This window comes from Chinchilla lanigera, unplaced genomic scaffold (assembly GCF_000276665.1).
Source record: "Chinchilla lanigera isolate Chin_1 unplaced genomic scaffold, ChiLan1.0 scaffold00038, whole genome shotgun sequence".
NCBI lineage: Eukaryota > Metazoa > Chordata > Mammalia > Rodentia > Chinchillidae > Chinchilla > Chinchilla lanigera.
The window spans coordinates 2,514,036-2,535,423 of NW_004955439.1; the positions used below are offsets into that span (position 1 = coordinate 2,514,036).

Here is a 21,388-nt window from a genome sequence, read left to right on the forward strand (position 1 = left end):
CAGGTGTAGCACTCACATCCATAATCCCAGCATTGGACCATGAATCAATCATAAACTCTAAAAGCCTGTCCCAAGACTGCATGAGGCTTTAGGGGGACCTCCAGGCAAACCATAACACCCCGCCTCTTTCACCAACTCTGAAGAGCAAAATAGGCAGGAGTGAGCATCCTGAGTGACCAAGAAGAGAAGATAGAGGGAGAAAGTAGTGCAGAGTCATCTCTCCACCTGCTTACTCACTCACCCAGCAGGTGTTCCCCCCCACCCCCGTGACACACTGGGCATGGGGCCAGGGGATGGAGATTCCGGGATGGATGCGAGAGACTCATACCTTGTCCTTGTGGAGCTGGTGATGGGAGGAAGCAAGAAGGAAGAAACTCAATACATAAATAATACAATGTCAGGAAAGGGAAGTGTTACGATTTAGAGAAAAACAGGAGTGACAAAGAAAAATAAGGGTAAGGAAAAAGCATGTTTGGAGGAGGGTTTTTTTGAGGTATGATGGACACAGAAGGTGTCCCTGAACTGGTGACATCTGCGTCAAGGCTTATTTGAAGAACACACTGTGAAGATCTGGGACAAGAGTTTAAGCAGGGATAAGGGTAGGTCAAATGGCCTTGATAAGGCCATGAGCTGGAAGGGTTAGGAGAACACAAGAACACTTGGTGAGCCTGTAGGAGAACAGCAAGAATTCCTGGGGAGCTTGTACAACATAGGGTCAGGATTTGGATGAGGCCTTGAGCTCTAACTCCCTGGCCTTGAATCCCAGCTCCACAGTATAAGACTTCAGGCCAGTCAGTTAATATCGCAAAGCTTCATTTTCCTTACCTAGAAAATGGGGACCATGGTGTCTAACTCATCTTGTAATTATGGAGATCGGTGAAGCATCTGTACGATAGCTCCTTAGCTTCAGGCCTGGTGTGTAGCATTGGCTCAGTATACTTAATGATAAAAGAATTAAACTTCTGCCTCTAATTTGGACATGAGATAGTTTTGACTATGCAGGCATCTTGCTTAGGCATCCCAGGGACACACAAGATGTCCTCCATGGCCTTACACTGATTTATGATGCTATGGTCATCCTCACCTTCCTTTATATACTATTCTAGTATTTAGGGCTGTAGAAATTGATTGGTGTCTTTCAGTAGTATGGTTCAATCCTGAATCACATACAGTCAAGAGGGTTTCCTAGGAAACCAGACAGATTTTACAGAAAATCCTGAAGCTTTGATTAAAGGTAAAAGGTGTGATTTCAACTGAGAAACACCTAAATGTTCACTCTTCTGAGTTGCTGCTGCTACTTTAGACTTCATGTTCTGTGCTCAAATAAATCCTGCCTTATTTACTGTGACTTCCCTGAGCCTAAAATAGAACCTGGTCTAAGATAAGTTGGATGAATTTTCTTTTAAAAAATATAAAACTCCCTGAGTTTCCATGATTAATGGGGAGCTCTTTAGTCTGGGCTGATATACCCGGATGTCCTCTGGAATGAAGCAGACCCAACAACTAGGGAATAAAAGGTGAATGCGGTTTGTGGGGAACCCCACACACATTTAGCTAAAAATTATATCTGAATAAAGCTTCTTAATTGAGGATACATGACTAAAGAATGCTCATGTTTTAAATTTACTAAAATTGAGGCCATTTAAAAAATATATGTTGCTGGAGAAAATGTTCATTTCCAAATTTTTCTAGTTTGTTCTCCAAGCCTCCCTTGAAAAAAAGACTGAGACCCTTGATTCCATAGGATAATTACTCCCATCTTAACTTAGTCATTGAAAATATTTAAACTTCACGTTTTACAAAAAGATCCTTTTGAGGCAATTCATTCATGGTTTTCCTAAGAGAAATATGTGAAAATCTAAACCTGGAGTTTGGAAGGGACATAGTTTTCTACCTAATAAGTATTATTCAAGCTTATAGAAATATTTCAATGGATTAACAGGCTTAAAAGTCTCAGTAAAATCCCTCCGAGGTAAATGGACAATCCAAAGTTAATAAAAGTAACAAAAGATCTTTGTAGAAAAATAATACCATAGTCACAAATAATCAAACTGTCAATAACTATAAAGATTTTCCCCCATTTGCATGTTAACAAGTTAGCCGGTCGCAGTTTCATGGATGTTGATAAAAGATGCAAGACTTCTTCATCAGAGACAAAGTGCACCTTATCATTCCTAAATTCCTAATCATAGCAAGAGCCAGAAGATAATATTTGTGCTAAATCCTCAAGCCTCAGTGCCCACAGGTCAGCATGAAAAGATTAGATAGCCCCTGCACCTGGGTTTTATGTATGAGAGGAACGGCAAGCATAGAGAACCCACATCTTAGAATAGACAGTAAAACTGCCTTATTTCTTCCCTGGAGGTAGACACTGTCTAGTCTTTACTGGAAAGTAAACAAAGCAGTCCTTTTCTCTAGAGGGGTACCAAGTCTATATCTTGTGTAACAGCCTCTAAGGACAGTCAAGAGCAAAAATGATTAGTGCCATTGCTTAGAAGACTTGCAGAAATGCCAGAGATTGCTGGGGATGGGAGTGCACGCCTGTACTCCCAGCATTCTGGGAGGCTGAGGCAGGAGGTTTGCAAGTTTGAGCTCAGCCTGAACAATTGAGTGAGACTGTCTGAAAATAAAAAGGTGCTGGACAGGTAGGCTAGTGTGAATCTTGTGTTCAATCCCTAGTACCTCTCAGTGAGTGAGTGAATGAATGAGTGAATGCATGCATGAATGAATGAGTGAGTGAACAGACGAAAAGAAAGGGCTGGCAAACACTCATAGAGAATTGCTTCCCAACCTGAATGTCCTAAAACTTAGATATCCTCTTTTCAGTCTTAAATGAGATTAGAGCTTTTGCAGGCTCAACAATGGTGGAGCCTACCTTTTTGTTTTGTTTCATTTTATAGAGCCGAAGCAGTGGTTTGGAGGATTGTATTGGTGGCAAGCGTAAGTCATCTGCCAAGCATTTGAATTCAGATTTTACATCCAAACAGCTCTGAGTCTTCCAGAAAACTTGTTCACGTGATGTTTGCACAGCTAAAAAATATGACAATTCCAGGGAGGTGGAACAGCAGGTTCTAATTTGGAAGTTGACTTAGCTGCTTCTCTCAAAAACATGCTGGGTTTAAGACAAAGAGCCTTGTATTCCAGAAGCACATTAAGTATTTGAAAAGAGATTTTTATGTTCCTTGCATTTTTTTCCCCTGAAGTTCTAGGCCTCTAACAATCAGAACCATCATAGTCAAAGGCTGTTTAAGTGCTCATATTCACTTACCACCATTCTTATGGGTTAATTATATGCCTTTACAGAAAAGGCATGTTGCATAAATTATTTTTAAACAGAAGAATATCAAGTGTAGCCATTTTACAATAATATTCACATAGTGGGTTTGTACTTAAGTGTTCATATCTTTAAAATCTTCAAAGGCACATTTTTTTTCTTTGAACTGTTCCAGTTTATTTTATCACCAGTATTCATGTAATCACTATTTCTTTCTTCCCAGTGAACTAGTTTAAATGTCACTATGCTTGACTGAAGTAGACAATCATTCAGTCCTTTGGTGTCATTCATCACAATAATGCAACGCATAAAAACATCGTATCCTCATAGTTCTGCGCTAACTTTGCCTCCAAACAACAGGAAATGCTTAACAAAATATGTGCAGAACTAATGTAATCTTCTTTTTCCTCCTTGGAGTTAGAGGACGCAGAAACAGTGTCTCACAGAACCACAGATTTTAACCCTGCATTTTTGCAGCTTGAGTAGAGCTAAGCGTATAGAGAAATGGCTCTATCAGCTGTCACCATCAGCAGGGGCTCACGTCAGACATTGGCGTTCTACTTTCTTCTCCCATCAGATCCTCTGACCTTGAAAATTAGACATATTGTGAAAGTTAAATATCATGTTGTTTCTCTTGTATGAGAAACCCAAAATACAAACTAATTAAAGAATAACATAAAGGAAAGATGGTAGGAAACAGAGAGGCAGACTTTTTGGAGAAGGGAAAAGAGCAGGGGAAGGGGAGAGGAGAGAGGGTAAAGGGGTAAAGGGATTGAAAATAATAAAAAATGATATATATGTACCAAGCCACCAACATGAATGTAACTATTATGTATCAAAACACACACTCATAAGAAAAATGTAAATACTGGGGGGATACAGACATTAAAGAAGCAAACTAAGATTTTAGCACTATATTAATAAATACAAGAACTTATTTGTTACTTGTTTTCCAAAACACATTAAGAGTTATTCTGAGGAACATTTGCAACATTAAAACTATAATACTTTCCCAGCTGAATCATCCCTAATGAAAAAAATACACGATAAAGTATTGTATCTAAAGACATCTTATTTAAGATGTAGTTCAAGCTAGAAAAATGAATTTCTTTCTTGTCCCTCCTTTTTTTTTTTTGTTTTACATTTTAGACTTTAGCTCAGTTTTCTGCAGGTTGGGGTAGGCTAACTTTAAGGGGTTCACTTTCCAAAAACTAGTCTTTTGATGATTCCTCAAGGAAGTCAATTTCCAGGGCTGCAATTTCTAAAAAAATTTCTTAAAATTTCTTCATCCACAACACCCCAGTTATAACCACTCTCCCACTTCAAAGAAAGCTCACATTTCACTCATCATAAATCTTATCATGATAAATATTACAAGTTATAAAAACTCAAGAACACTAATAAAAAAGGCACTTGGAAATATTGGTGTAGGTGTTAAGAAATGACTCAAATGAAAATATAACAGTCCTTTCATAAGCAAGGTATTTCCAATAATTTGCTTTCAAACAAAAAAAAAGGATGATCTAATCCAGTTATCAGCCAATTTATCATTACAACTTTTGTTGTCAATCTCAAGAACTAAGTAACACTGTTTTTATATAATTTCATTAGCTTTCCATCTATTTTACTATTTTATTCTTGAGAACAATATTTTTCATTTAAAAAGTAGAAACCTATGTTACTTTAGAAATAAGTGGCATTCACCCAGACACATAATAAAGAAGCTCCTCATTTACTGCTAAATAATGAATTTTCACTTCTTATATTTAATGTTTATATTGAACATATTTTAGATATTTCTATAATTTTGATTTATTTTCCATTAATTAGTTAATAAGTTATTCAGGAAATATACTTGAAGCTATTAAGTATGTATAACTAAATCTAAAATTTCCATTTAAGGTTGTTTTTTTATTTTTTATTTTTATTTATTTATTTATTTTTTTGGTTTTTCTCCGGTACCGGGAACCGAACTCACGACCTTGCGCTTGCCAGGCAGGCGCTTTTGCCGCTGAGCTAAATCCCCAGCCCCCTAAGGTTGTTTTTTTAAAGAGAAGTATATCATAAGTTGATGTGAAAGATTTTCTGGCTTAACAGTGCATTATAATAGAATAAAATTTTAAGTTCAAGAGAAAAAGAAACAGTAGAAAATTTATATTGAATACTCTGTTGCTATCTTTTCACATGAATGATGGATGATGCTGGGAATCAAAAAGGTATGGTGTTTAAATTCTGCTGGAAACATTTAAAAGAATAATACAACTATTTTACTTCAAATTTTAAAGTTGAGAACAGTAGAAATTGCGTCTTTTGCTATTATTTCAGTTTATGGTGAAAAAATACTAGATGTTAGTTTATAAGTGAAAAATTTACTTTGTTTTTCAAATTACATTAAAGGTTGCACAAACAAAAAATTTGAGATCAGGTATAGCTCAGCAGTACATGCACCTGCCTGGCAAGCACAAGGTCCTGAGTTCGATTCCTGGTACCCAAGGAAATAAAAGAAGAAAGTTTGAAGTCCAGTAACATAGTTCACTCCTCTTCCCCGTTTGGATCACAACAGTGTTCCATTTTTAACTTTGGCATATTATTATCGTTATTATGATTATTTATAAGGGGTATTCCACTGCATTCAATTTCCCCTAAGATACCTTTATATAAGTCATATTAATTAGAAATCATTAGGGCAGAAAAACTGCGATATGTTGACACTTTACTTCCTTGCCTTTCTTAGTTACCAAGATAGTATTACCAAGTAACCCAAGATAGTATTCTTGAATAAAATGTTTCTTTTACAAAAGGCTATGAGTGGCACAACTCGGAGAGTGAAAGAAATGAGAATACAGGAAAGAAAAAAAAGAAAATCTACCACATCACTGCTAGTGTTGGAGTTGGTTGCCTATAGAAAAGTTTGTTTTTTAAAGAGCATAATTTTTTCCATTCAGGGAATTTATGAGGCCAGAACTTAAACATCTGCTGGGATAAGACGGGCACGTCCCTACTCAAACTCATGTTTCCATACCCTCTTTGCAGGAGAGTAAGGTGTGCTCATGCTCCTTGCAAAGGCAATAAAAACCATTGGCAATGTTCCTACAGATTATAGGACGGGGCTTCCCTGGCAAATGAGATTGTTGAAAGCTGGGCAGCCTAACTGTAGAACTTCCTCCGAAGTTACTAGGAGTTCTCTGGCGAGAGTTTCAAGACCTCGGCGAGTCTTTCAAACTCTGGGCTGGCATGCCGAGGTGGTTCAGGAAGAATTCAAGCCAAATGGAAAATGTGCCTGGAGAGCTGCAGTATTGAAATCAGAAAGCACAGGGGTTAAATGACAGTTTCTCTTGGAAAAACAGGGGCAATGGCCAGAAATAGACGGGAGGAAGGAAATACACATATAGGAGGGTTATTATTCCTGCTGACTACCCCTACTGACCCAAGTCCATGTGCTCAACTAGACACAGGAAAACTTTTTTTTTGTTTCTTTTGTCTTTTTTGAGATGGGTCTCACTATGCAGTTCAGGCTGGCCTTGAGTTCACCTCTGCAACTGAGGCTGGTTTTGAACTCGCAACAATTCTCCTGCTTCAGCCTCTCAAGTGCTGGGATTACAGGGGTGCGCCACCACACCCGGTGGAAAATCTTTGATGTATTTGTCATCCACAGTCTTTATAGGATACACCATGTAGCCATAAACACTATGTAGATTTCATCTGGATCACGCAAGGTCTGATGGGAAGCCCTAATGATTCAGTACCATGTGAAATATGTGTGAGCAACTATCAGTGTCTGTGAGCAATTACTACTCTCTCACTCCCCACAAGTTCAAATTACTGCAGTGTAGAACACACCGTAAGGACATGCAGACTCTGACATATATGAGGGTACAAACTGCTGGGGTGGTCCTGGACTGCTGAGGTTGAAAGTGGAGAACTGAGTGCAGGAGAATTGTTTCATGGCCTCCCAAACTGAAGTGGCCGTGCACACTATATCTCTATCATGAGTACTCCAGATCCCTCACATGCAAATGTGACACTGTGTGCTCTGTTGGCCTATCATCACTGTAGGGAATAAAGACGGTGCTCAGAGAGAGCCACCACTTCCTCTTTGTGGCAGTGAAAGGGAGTCCTCCCCTGTAGCAATAGCTTGGGGAGAAAGTGTGCCATCTCATTGGGGAAAAAAAATCAGTAATTTTACAAAGACTTCCACTTGTTATTATAAACATCATGACGTTAAATTCCCAGGTAGTAGTGCATAGCTCTATACTCTTTACTTATGAATGGAAATTGAATGTGATATTAATCTTGATTGTCAGATGTATTGAATTCAGAAATGTCTAGGGAACAGTAAAGCACATATGTGGGGTGTCTGTGGATCTTTCCAAAGACAACTGAAGCATGAGGACTCTAACTTAATCAGTAGATCAGTGCACTGATGAGATCATAATTTGGTGGCACTGCTGAGGGGTAATGGGAGGGAGGCAAAGGGAGTGCATGATGGGGCATGACCTTGAGGACTAGACCTGATCCTTGGTGCCTTCCTCTCAAGCTATCTCCATTTCTCTGCCTCCTGGCTGCTGTAAGGCGAGCAGCTTTTCTTTGCTATGCCTTTCTGCCATGACGATCCTGCCTTGGATGATCCTCAGCCAACCATGGACTGAAACCTCTAAAACCATAAGCCTAAATAAATATTTTCTCTTTTAAGTTGTATATATCAGGTATTTCTTTACCTACCAGCAGAAAGCTGACTAATACACGGAGCTTCTCCACTCCTTCTGCTTTGGTCATTCACTCCATCTTTCTGGAGAGCACTGAGGCCTATAAGATTCCTACACTAAAATCTGCCACAGAAAGACTTTCTTGTTGCCAATGCCACTTCCACATTTTTATTTCACTCTCCCTGGATCTGAACACTTGCCATTTTAATTTCTGAAATAATTACCGAAATAATTCTCCTTACTTTTCATTTGACAGCCTCCATATTCTTTTACGGTTGGAGCATCCTTTTGCCAAATGCTGCCATATTCAGCTTGTCGATATGATAGCAACCAAGACATCAGTTCTTGAATTCTTCCAAAAAAGAAGTAGAAGCTTTCAGCAATTATACATTTACTTTTGTAAATGCCAGGTGCAAGCTTGCCTGAAAACAGGAAAAGTCTATTTTCCAATCTTCAGTTCATTACTTAGACTGGATAAATTGCCCAGGAAGTTGGCCTAACTGCTGCCTTGAATGTATGCCTAGAGCAAGCTTTCAGTGTGATCTTGAGTTTTTCTAGGCAAGATCCTGGTGGTTCAGACTTAGCACGTTTAACCAGTGCTTTGTACAACTCTCCTGTCTTCCCCTTGGTGAGCTGCATCGCCTTTCATAACAGCAGTATCAGCTTATTCTCATCCGAGATCAATGTGGTTCTGAGGAGCCCAGCAAATGCCACCAAATAAATCCAAGAGGCCATCATGAGGAAAAGTAGAGTCTGGAAGAAGGGAACTGGAGAAGTATTAAAAACTTGAGCTATTTCCTCTATTAAAGGAAAACAAAAAGTTGCTTCTCCCTCTTCCTCATGGCTGCTAAAGCACAAGCCCTTCAGGAAACCCTGAGTTCCACTTAACTTGTGTCAAATAAAATGGCAGGAAGGAACATTGAGGGTTATGTGTGCGGCATCAGAATTTAGTTTAAAAATTACACCGATAGAGTTTTAACTCGATCCCAGGACGTATCTTTTTTACAAAGGCTTCCTTTGAATTATGTAGTCATCACGACTCAAAGCTGGAGCCTCCATCTTGCAATACTCAAGAAAGGGTAACCGGTTAGGAGAGAATTTTTTTAAGTTCCCTAGTCATTAAAACAATAATAATGATGTTGCTTTGGTTACAATGATCTTCCACGTTTTTGAGCTAACCCTGTATACATTCATTAGGAAAAGATAACCAAGAAAATTTTTCTTCAGTCCTCTCCTACAATGTGATTTGTTTTTCTTACTTGAAAACAGAACATGTGCCACACGCAGATGTTTTCTCTGCAGAGCGTGATCTTGATGTGAGAGGCGAATTGTTCAGTTACAGGCACAGCTGGCTACCCCATTCCAGCACAAGCAGCCCAAGAGGATGCTGGTTAGAGCAGCCCCTTCCTGACTCCTAGCTGCTTCTTCCGGGCTGGGACTCTGTTTGGTCACATACAGACCCTAGCTTTCCAACATTTGGTGCATTAGACAGCAGGGAGCTCGGGCTAGGGCGATTCCTAAATCCTTTCCACAAGATCAAATGTGCCTACAGTTACATTCATTTACCAATCAACCAATATTTATGGAGCAGAAGGCTCACCAGCTTGTCCTTTAAGGTAGCAAGTGGCCACTATTTATGAAGCCAGTAATTAAAATGCACAAATACCCTAGTTTGGCTGCCAGGGTTCTAACACCACCTCTGTTACTTGGGAGGAGCTCTGTAACCTTGGCAAGTTTTTAACTCCTTCAAGCCTCAGTTCCTTCTTCTGTAAATGAAGAAAAGTGACAGTAACTACTTGGTAGGAGTTCATGAGGATCAAATGAGATAACAGGGTAGACTTGTTTATAAAGTCAGCCCACAGTAAGAACTTGCCATTATTTTATTAGGCAAAGTGGGCTTGCAAGGCTGTGATGGGAAGACAGGTTAATGTGCTTTCTTCTGCCCTTTCTAATCCCATCAAGCAACCCCCATAATGTTCCCTGTCACTCTCAGATAATAAAAAGTTCTCTGATCAGTTTCGGTGCCAAGAAGAGTCTCTTTCCAGCAATTCAAATGTCTAGTCTGGTATAATAATCAGATCTGGGAGCTCTATTTAATTGCAGGCTTCTCTCCACTATCTCGTCCCTGGCCAGGAGGCCCGAGTGGGAGAAAGAAGAGTAGCAGGTGTCCTCTCACCCTTCAAGCTGGTTCCCACTCATCCATTAGCTCTGACTACAGACTTCCCCAAGGTCAAGGGGAAAGCAGACTACAGGAAAGAGCACTGTCATATTGCAGGAATCACCAGGATCTGACCCTAAGGCTCTTGTGCTAGGCAGACGTCCAAAGCTTGCATTCAGCTGCTATAGGCACTGTCCTTTTAGGGTTTAGTGGCCTGTGTCAGATGCCAACACTTCATGCTCCTCCCCACTCAGGGCCATCACCCAGCTCTCCCAGTGCTTCTCCTGCAGCCTTTCTTCCTTGTTTGGAGGTGAGCAGAAGGCTCAGCAGCTTGTCCTTTTAGGTAGCAAGCGGCCCTGTCCCAAATACAAATTCAGGCAGGACCAGGGCAAAGAGACACCATCAGCGAGCTGGCTGTCACTTTCAATGAGTTTTGCTAATTGTGCTGTCTGCCATTCCCCTTCTCTTTGTTCTAGTGCCCTGGCTGGTGCTCAGCGAGATCTTTCCAGGTGGGATTAGAGGACGAGCCATGGCGCTAACCTCTAGCATGAACTGGGGCATCAACCTCCTCATCTCTCTCACATTTTTGACAGTCACAGGTAAGAACTCTTTATTTTCTTCTCATGCATTTTGTTCTCTGAGGACAAACATTATGGAACTATATTCTTGTACGGAACATTTTATTGTGACACATTTCAAGTACACTTTGTACAGAGAATGGGAATGAACCTGCTGTATCCATCGCCCAACCTAAGCAATTCACCATCTTAAAACCCCATCTGCTCTTCCCCTTATCAAATCATTTTGAGTTATGTTCTACATGTTGTCACATGTTTAAAATTTCAGCATGAATCTTTCACAAGACAAAATATTTTAAACAATAAAATCACTATATACCTAAAAATATTTATACCTACTATATACCTTATCATACCTAAAAATATTAATCATCCCTTAGTATACAAAAATGTCTATGTTCACATTTTACCAATTGTCTCATAACTACTTTTGAAAAACTTTAGTTGAATATAATTTATAATTAATTGATAGTTCTTATTATTTGTAGATTTCACCTCCATTTCCCCTACCCTTCATATTCTACCTTTACTTTTGATTTTTAAAAAGCCTGCGTCATTTGTTTCATAGAATTTTGTGCAGTCTGGATTTTGTTGTTTGTATTCATGTCACATGTCTGTCCTTTATTTTCCCTGTAAGTTCCTGTTCAGATCTAGACGGAGGCTTGAGGGAGCTCAGATTTTCCAGAGCTCTTTGCCAACTCCTTGGGGGGTGCAGTCAAGAGGGGGAACATCAGGTCTGGCTGGTGCCCACTTTGTCCTGTTGGGCTCCTTTGATAATCAGGACCCAGATCCAGTGTGTTCATTCTATCATTCCTTCCAACTTTTTATCCAGAGTACTCTGAATTTCGCAACTATTCTGAAAAGTGGGTCATATAAAAAGGGCAAAAAAAAAAAGCTTGAAACTTTGAAACTATTTTTTTAGCTTTCAAAAATAATGAGGTGGTTCCCTAGCATCCTCCAAAAATGACCAATGAGTTGCTCTTTCTTTATATCATAGAAGTGTGTGATTATTTAAATGTCTTACAACATGACTATAATAAAAAAAATCCAAACTGGAAAATTTCATGAATCAAACAGTTAAGTTTCATTTTGTATATATATCCTGCACTTATACATATGTGTGTGCATGATTTTCAAAAATGGATGGTAGTTCAATGTATACATATATGCATAAATATGTATATACATAAATATATGTATATTATGTATTATGTAGATGAGTATATATGTATATGTGCATATACCTGTATGTGGATATACCTATATGTGGATATAGCGATACACATATACATGTGTATATTTAGTATATCACTTTTGGAATTAATTTTTGGAGTTGCTAAGTACATGTTTGGGTTTTTATATAAAATTTTCAAATGCTACAGTTTTAGAAATTCTACAGTTTTACAAATTTCTGCACTTTAGAAACCAAGACTGAAGGAAACAACCAAACTATTAGCATTGACTATACCTGTCCTACTTAGATCGCACACATAAGCATGTGTCCTTTATGCACACATACACACACACACATACACCCTTCATCTGCTGTTTGGTATAGAGAAAGCAAAATATAAAAGAATGAAAAAGGAATGAAACGAGGAATGAAAAAAGATGACCCAAATATTTGGGAAGCCTCACCAATAAACTGGATCAGCTAATGAAGATTCAGAAGTTCTCCTGCATGGGCTTTTGGAAAAAATACCAGGCAAACAGATTCAATTTTAAAGTCAGCCTAGAATGAGCTAAAACTTTTAGATGACATTTAATTAGGATGTTTAAATATCGCTGCTTATTTTCAAAACTCAGTTTTCCAAATATGGGCTAGAGAGACCTAAAAGATGTGAGGTTCTACTTGACGACAAGCTCTCGGATATCAACATTTTAATGAAATTTCATCTGAAACAATAAAAAGCAGACTGTTCCAGATAGACACACACAGGCTGCAGTGGGTGGGCATAGTACAGCTGCAGCACTGGACTCAGCTCTGGTAAAATATTTTGAGAAGGTTGTTAAAACTTGCAGGATGAGGATGGCATGTGGCCTCTCCTGGGTAAGGCATGGTTGAGGGAGTTCAGGGTGTTTAACTTGGCCCAGAGGACTCTCACCTGAAGGAATGAGGTACATTCAAATATTAGAGTGGCTGTCATGAAGAACAGGTGGGGAGAGGACTCAACGTGTGTCATGCAGAGGACAGAACAGAATGACTGAAAGGTTGATTTGGGTTCATGGTAAGGAATGAGTTTTTAACTGTCTCAGTGGGCAGAGAGGAGCTTTGTGAAGTTGTGAGTCGCATGTCACTAAAAGTGCTCACACAGAACTGGGGACACATCTGATGAGAAAAAAAATTGGGGGGTTTATTCAGTGCCTACATTCAGTTTTATGCTTCAGAAGAAAGAACAAATTCTACAAGCACTTAATTAAGCAATCATCCAGATAAAACCTTGCGCCAGCATAAGACAAGCACAGAGAGAGGAATTTAATTAAAACTGCTGAAAGAACAGCAGTGCTCTTCCTTCTTTCTACCCCTCCCCACCTCAGCACAACTCCCTGACAAGTGGTCTCTAGTTTAGGTCCTTGTACACTGGTTATACACTGCTCGGGCAGTGTTCTCGCCTGACCAGCTGTGATCTGTGGCTGCAGCTGTTAAGGGCTGTTTGCAAATCTTGTGTCCAGTTGCTCTGAGCTTGTGTGCAAAAAGAGCCAGTTACTTTCTCCCTGCTCTACGTCACACTAGACTTTCTGCCACTAAGCCAGGGGCTAGCACAGTGCAAATGGCAGGCGCAAGGGCTTGCGGGGGGCACCTCATTGGCTAATGTAACTTGATTTTGTCCAATGACCACAAAGGAACTATATTTTTGGCAAGAAGTAGGCAGATGAAAAACTGGGCTGGCAAGTGAAATCTGTCATAATCTTGAGGCTCTTGCTTCTTGCTGATACATCTTGGCAAGGTGATGCCTTTCATTGGACCTCTTATCACTTTTACCTCTGAACCCAGAAAGAGGCATTTAAATGCACTGTTGGTTATGAAAACTGATGAAATAGTGCCATCATGAATTAATTTATTCAAGTCAGAGCAAAGAAGGGGGAGTTCAACCCAAGAAAAGTCCATCTGTACAAAATATGTCAATAAAACCATCTACCAAATAGAACCAAACTGCTACAGTGACAATTTCCAAAATGGGAAACTATGGAGGGTGAGGAATAATACCTTCTGAAATATTATATATTTTTGTGTTATCTGAGGTTATGTTTTTGCAGTGAGCATGTCTTTTTTTATATTAATAAAAATATATTACCATTTTGAGAAAGACACACCCATCAGGATGGTGGCATTGGATTTAAACTGTGAGAGTTATAAGACTGCTGTTCATTTTATCTGAGAAAGTTGGAGTAGTAAAATAAAACTTCCAGGGCCGGCTACACTTTTAATGTGTGAATCCTTTTTTTAGACACTATTGGCATGTATGAAAATAGGTATGGCTTTGTACATGCTCTAAGAAGCATTAGTCATTAATGAGAACAAGGTAACACACAACACATTTCTAATCATTTTCTTTTGTCCCTTCTAGATCTTATTGGCCTGCCCTGGGTGTGCTTTATATATACATTCATGAGTCTAGCGGCTCTGGGTTTTGTTATTGTGTTTATACCTGAGACAAAGGGATGCTCTCTGGAACAGATATCAATGGAGCTAGCAAAATCGTAAGTATTTGTATGCACTGGTCCTAAACAACAGATGGTTCAAAATACAACCTTTATATATAAGTAAATAATGTCTCAAATTATTTTAGGATATTTCCCTTGGGCTATGTCTCATTGCATCATTCCAGGTCTTCTCCTTTGCATTTATGAGGTTTATTCAGCTGTGGGCATGAAGAAATCATTACTTTCCAGCAAATGAGCCTTTTCAACTCCTGTTCAGTAATGATCTCAGAATCTCTCCCATTTCTCTAGCTCCCCAGGGAGGTGGCTTTGTTTGGACTGAGGGATACTGTATCCACCCTGGCCTAGAAGCATGGCTTCAACTCTTCAAGGTTTACAGGTCTTTGAGTCCTACTTACAGCTACAATTAGCAGACAAATCCTTGGGGTTACATATCCACAACTGCTTTAGCATTGGCATATTGAAGATAATCTTAATAAGATTTAAAAAATTCTTACATGAATAAACAGTTAGAACACTAAGTAAATTTTACCTGGACAGATTTTTAAACAATTTATCTTAAAAGTTGGCCATACAAAACTTTCTTTTAGTAACAGAGCTCATAGCTCCTAACTGCCAGAATTGATGGCCTAGAGGGATAGGTGACAGGCGGGAGCCAGGAATGAAGAGGAACTTGTTTTTCTTCTTTGGAGTAAATCATAACACTTGGAAGCATAGAGATACTTATTCCTGAGTTTTAATATAAAGGGAAGAGATAATTTTTTTTTATAGGTTGTGATTTTTAGAAAATACTTTCAAAACACGAGAAAAAAGGTATAATTACAGAAATTGTGGGCACAGTGCTAGAGAACTTTCAACTGTGAAGTGATCTGGATGTATGTGTGCATATATATTTACACAGACCAAAATGCTAATTCTGGTTTAATAGGGGTTTCCCGGCTTCCTGCAAGTTTCTGTATGATTACGCCACTTTATAAGCACAGACTCTAAGCAAGATTATTAATTATGAATACATGATTCAAATCACTGATAACCTCAGATCTCAGTAACTCAATGCATCCACGTGGAAATGGGAAACAAAGCTGCTAGATTCAGGCCTTTCCCAGTACTGAGATTTCAGGACACCAGTGACCTCCAAATCTACTGGTGTTCCTTCATTTCTCACCCTTCCCTATTCTGGCATCACACGAGTTACCTCGTGCTACATAACAAACCATCACCCATGTAGTGCTTCAAATAGCAGTTTACCGTTTTGAATGGTTCTGGCTGTTGACTGAGTGGTGTTTTGCTTGTTTCACCTAAACTCATTCACGGGTGACATAGGCAGGACGGTCAGTTGGACTGGAAAGCCCATGATCACATAGGGCTTGACCAAGTAGGTGGCAGTGGGTGCTGGCAGTCGGCAGTGAGCTTCTGTTCTCCACATGGCTTGTTAGCCTTCAGGAGTTTAACGTGCCTTCCTCACACACAGCATGCTAAGGCAGTGAAAGCCAAAGCTACACAGCCCTTCTCCACTCTGAAATTCACACATCACTTCCGCTTTCTACTGTCAATAGCAGTCCCATGGCCAGCTTGGATTGCAGGGGAAAAGAAAGAAACTTTACTCCTGATAGGATGAAGGGCAAAGAATTTTTTACCACATCTAATCTACCATGCCTTTTTCCTGAAATTCTTTAAGCTCCCACGAGACAGTCTTCTTCCCTGGATCCCTTTCAGTCTCTTGACTCTTATCTGTTTCTCCCTCTGTTCCTACATTAGAGCTATCTTCAAAGACTTAGCTCTATATCCTTACCCCTTAAGGGTCAACTCAAATCCTCAGCATTGAAGCCTGAGGAACTCCAGGCCTGGAAAGCATTCCTTTCCCTCAGATTTTCAACATTTTCTGGTCCCATTTTTGTGAGTACTTCTTTAGCTAGACTGTCACGGTTAAAGCTCCTTAGGTGATACAGTTCTGATTTTCAGAAATGTTACTATCTTTCTTAAGCAATCCCTACAATGTCTAGCTTCACATTGATTCTTAGAAGATGTCTGAAAATTTGATTCAATTAACTTGTAGACCAGGTCAGTGTTGAACTCACCATGTGAGGGAATTGGATACAAACATTCGAATCCAACAACCAACATGATGGACAATAAAAACCACACCGGTTTTGATATATGGGTCATAGGATGTGATTCACTCTATGCAATGAGAAAAGGAAAAGCTTAAGATAAATGAGACAACTTGGCCATACTATATTATTTTCTTGCTATATTACTTTCTTCAGTTATTTACTCAACTCTTTGTTGACTGTCTACTATGGACCAAGCCTAGGACTAAGAAAGAACTGAAAATACAAAAGACAAATCCATACTTGTAACTTCCTTACTTTAGGAGGCAGACAAGAAATCTGATCATTGCAAATACTGTTAGCACAGATATGTCATATATTTGTATGTATGTATTCTCACATGTATCATGTATGTGTATACATCATATACATTTTTCCATATATACTGTATATATGATAACTTCATTGTATAAAGGTTTTGTGAAAGATAAAATACCAGAGCTGAATCTTGGAAGAGTTATCTATGTAAAGAAGGCATGTGGGGAGTCAGAGGAAGGTGGTCACATACAGAGCCCAGTGCATTTAATGGTGTAGTGTTAAAATGAACAAATTTTTATCTGAGAATTGAGAGATGGTCCCACAGCAAAGGGAAGTCAGTGAGTGTTAAAATTCCTTTGTAAGGAATTTGGATTTTATCCTGATGTAAGCAGAATTTAAAATAATAGAGCAGCAGAATCAAGTGACCAGAGTTTCAAAGGAATGTTCTAGCAAAATATGGAGAATGGAAAGGGGAAACACTGAATGAAGGAGACCTACAAGAAGGCTGTTGGAGTAAGCAGACAGGAAACTATGAGCCTGGATGTGGTATGGTACTAGAACTAGGTGCTAGGCTGGAAAGACAGCTGATGGAAAGAAGGGAATTAGGTTATCTCCAAAGCCTCAGAAACTGAACCAATATGTAATAGTGACATGCACTGAAGTAAGCCATGGAGGAGCAGGTTTGGGAACGGGAGTCAGATGGGACTTGGGGATGGAGATGAGAGTTTGTACAAATCACAAGTGAGGTATGAATAAGACATGCAGGTAGAAAGGAAAGAATCCAAGCATATAAAGATTTTTTTAAAAATTGTGAACAACACTATTAGTCACTTTTCTGTCACTGGGACAAAATACTTGACACTCTTAATTTAAGGGAGAATGATTTATTTTGGCTCATGGTTTCAGAGGTTTCCGTGCATGGTCAGCTGGCTCTAGTGCAGAAATACCACAGTGGAAAGGGCTGGAGGAACAGAGCTGCTTAACTCCTGGCAGCCAGGAAGTACAAAGTTAAGAACCAAAGAAAGAGAAAAGACCTGGGGAGAAGTGTACACTCCTCTGGGTTACACCTCCAGTGACCCACCTCCTCCAACAGGGCCCCACAACCTAAGAGAGAGAGTAATTGACCAATGAGTTTAGCATCTAATGATCCAATCCCCTTTTAAAAGCCTCACTTGAACACATAAGACTTTTGGGAGATATCTAAATCATAATAAAAATTAACTAAAAATTGAAGCAAAGAGAAAGAAATAATACATTACCTCAATGAATTCTTTCACTGAATTGAAAATGAAGTACCTATTAACTATCATTCTTTATCATCCCCTTTAAGGCTAACTTGAAAGTAGAGTGCTTTGCATGACCTAAGATTAAGAAATTTTCTTAGCTATTTTTTATATGAAATTGTCAAAATAAATTGCAAACCAAATGAAAAATTGAAGACCAACTTTTAAAAAACTAGTCTGTCTCATAGACATGTAGAAAAAGACATTTCTGAAGAAAGTATCATTTGGGTTTCTAACACTCAGCAAAACAGTAATTCAGAATTTAGGGTAGGAAAAGAATCTAACTGAATAAATTTTTTACATATGAACTGTTTTTGAAAGAATCATATTTGTGTTACTTTCAAGTCAACTAATTACTCAAACATAAGTCCAGGCTCTCTCCCAGAAAAAATATTAATTGTAAATTAGAAGACTGAGGCCAAAGGTATTGTTGACCACTAAACAGTACTGTGGGGTTTGTATCAAAGAACAAAAATATATCAGGATACTAGTGAGGAGAAATTTAAAAGATGGCACAGCAACACAGTTTTGCATTTCAAACTCAATTACAGCCAATAGCAATACCTCCCGGGCATGCACCATTGTGGGGAAGCTCAGTAATGAGGGCTGGAAGGAAAAGCGTGCTATCAGAAATCTGGGTTAATTCCTATTTAATGCAACAGTAGAGAGCAGAGGGTTTCTCTCCAGGGCTGTGAGTTGGTAAAAACTTTTAGAATGAAAACATAAACAGATTGAATTATGTACACTGACCAAAATATGTCTGAAACAAATGTGGAACAAGGTTTCCTCGAAAGAAATATCCAAGACAAAAAATCAAAATAGTGGCATTGATAAGCTATCAAATTAGCTAAGGAAATGTGAGCAGCGGGAAGCCCATGGAGTGTGTTAGTACAAAGAAGCTGAAGTGAACCTGAAGACTGCTGAGGGAGTCTTCAGGAATTCAGAAGTTAATAAAACAATGAATCAACTTTCTTCACTAGCGAAACCAGTCCTGATGGTAAAGTCCCTTCTCTAAGGGATAAGAAAGGAAACTATAATATCAAATTAACTTCAAATTTGATACTACACATTGCATAATATTTTCCTCTCTCATATTTGGAATTTGGTTCTTCTACCCCTACTGCTGCAAAGCTGAAAAAACACATATTCTTCTAAGGATGTTAAGTTTCTTATAAAATAAACAGTGACTCAGTGGAGAGGTCAAAAAAGATTCCTGCAGTAATTTAATTTGATAGGATTTTACTTTGAACATCTGCTTTGCCAGCTAGGGACTCAGAATGGGATGTTTGCTTTTTTCAGTTGTGATTTTATTTACCCTTTTCTCTAATTTAAGAGGAAACAGAAAGAAATGAGAATATTTTATAAATATTTTAGTTCTGAGGTTTTAGGTATTTTTCTTGTTTAGCAGTTAATTTGATGTGGCCCTTCCTTCATGTTAATTCATTTTTTTTTTATTTTAAAAAGAAAAAACCCAATAAAATAACAACAAAGGCAAAAACAGTACAACACAAAAGCAATAGAAGCAGTAAGAATTTCAAAATAAGATGACAGGAAATTAACAATGGTTGTTGTATGACATATTGTTATCTTCAATAAAGTTGCTCAGATTACCACATGTAAGAATGCAAGATTGATCAAACAATTAAAGAGAATAAAAAGTAATAAAAAATATTAGAAATGATGCACAGCTTCACTAAACAAGAAGGTAGGAATTGAAAAATAGTTGTTATATTGCTTATTATTGTCTTCAAATTAGTTGTTCAGATTACCAGATATAAGCATGCAAAATTGGTCAAAAAAATTAAAGCATTAACTAATTCTAATTCATTTACTCTAAATATTTGAGCATTAAGTGCTAGGCAATGATGCAGTTGCTACTATGAAGTGCCTGACCCTGATGTAGGTCCTACATTATTAGCTACAATCAAAACATGCTGCTTTGCAGTATGTGACGAGGGGGGTAATTTTGACTGGGTAATCCTGAGGTTATTCTGAGAAGTAATCTTTGAGATAAAATCTGGTGGTAACAAAGAGCCAACCCAGAAAGATAAGGGGGAAGAGAATTTGGACAGAGGGAACAGGCAGAGCAAAGGCTAACTCAGAACATGCTTGACCTGATCCAGGAACTGAAGTCCAGGAGGTCGCCATCTATGAGATAAGTTAGAAAAGAGGGAGAGACCAGCGTGGGGGCTTCTCAATGAGTGGGGAATTTGACGTTCATTCTAATTGCAGTGGAAAGCTACCGAAGGACTTGCAGCTGGGAAGTGAAATGACAGGATTTACATTTTAAGGCATGCCCAAGCGAGCACCGGCAGCGACCCAGTGAAAGAGTCTGGGGATGCATGCAAAAGTGCGGGCAATATGTAATACAACAACCATTGTTGATTTCCTATCACCTTGTTTTGAAATTTTGTATCGTTTTTTACTGTTCTTCTGTTGTTTTGTTTATGTCTATGTTTTTGATATTTTGTTTTTGTTCTTTTCTCTGTAAAATCCAAAGAAAAGGGCTGGATCCTGCTTTTGGCCACGACCATTGGCCTCGTGTCCCTCTCTGCTGCATGGCCACCACCTAGTCCAGCATCTCTGCCTCTGTCCCAATAGCTGCTCCATAACCACCTTCTCTCCCTGGAAACCTCTTCATCTTCACTTCCCACTGCTGGTTTTGCTTCTGTCTTCACTAAAAAGGTGAACGTAATCAGGAGGGAATTCTACCACTTCCTCCGTCAACCCATACATCAGTGTCTACGGTACACTGGCACTCCTCATCCCCGCAGCTTGTAAACATCAACTCTGTCTTTCCTGAGAGGCCAATTGCTTCACACCCTCTCCCCTCTCCAGCACATTCCCCAAGACTTCTCCCTGCCCACTCCTGCACATCATCCAGATTTTTACCTGTCTACTCATCAGCACAGAAGCTTGGTGTGATTCTTGCCCATTTTTTAGGAGTCTTTTTGGTGCCATTTTTCTTTCCAGCCTCCATCTTGCTTCTTCTAAACAGCTGTTGATATTCAGTCATCAGTTCTGCTCCATCCGTCTTCACAACAGCCTGCTGCACTGAGACTTATGCCAGCACTTCCCTGCGATGTCTTTTTTTTTTTTGGGGTACCGGGAATCGAACTTAGGACCTTGCACTGAGTATTCCCACTTTTCTTATCCTGGGAATATTCCCATATTCCCACTTTTCTTATGCTGCGTGGATTCCATGACCACCACCAAGGCCACTCCTTTGCATACCTATCCCCTTCTTTTTAATCTCCTGTCTCCTGACCTTATGCCACTGAGCTGTATCTCTAGCCCGCGATGTCCCTTTTTAACATCCCAATGTCCTTCACACTCCTAAATCCAGTGCTCAACTCT

The 21,388-nt window shown here is 39.1% G+C and overlaps 1 protein-coding gene across 3 annotated transcripts in view; it reads left to right on the plus strand.

Moving 5' to 3' along the window:
- The window catches only part of Slc2a12 (solute carrier family 2 (facilitated glucose transporter), member 12), a 57,071-nt gene that overhangs the window by 31,596 nt on the left and 4,087 nt on the right, over positions 1–21,388 (plus strand). For all 3 annotated transcript variants that reach the window (XM_005390509.2, XM_013517402.1, XM_005390508.2), the window contains 2 exons: positions 10,615–10,737; positions 14,286–14,418. In XM_005390509.2, coding sequence (XP_005390566.1) covers positions 10,615–10,737; positions 14,286–14,418 — 256 coding nt within the window. The remainder of the gene's footprint in view (positions 1–10,614; positions 10,738–14,285; positions 14,419–21,388) is intronic.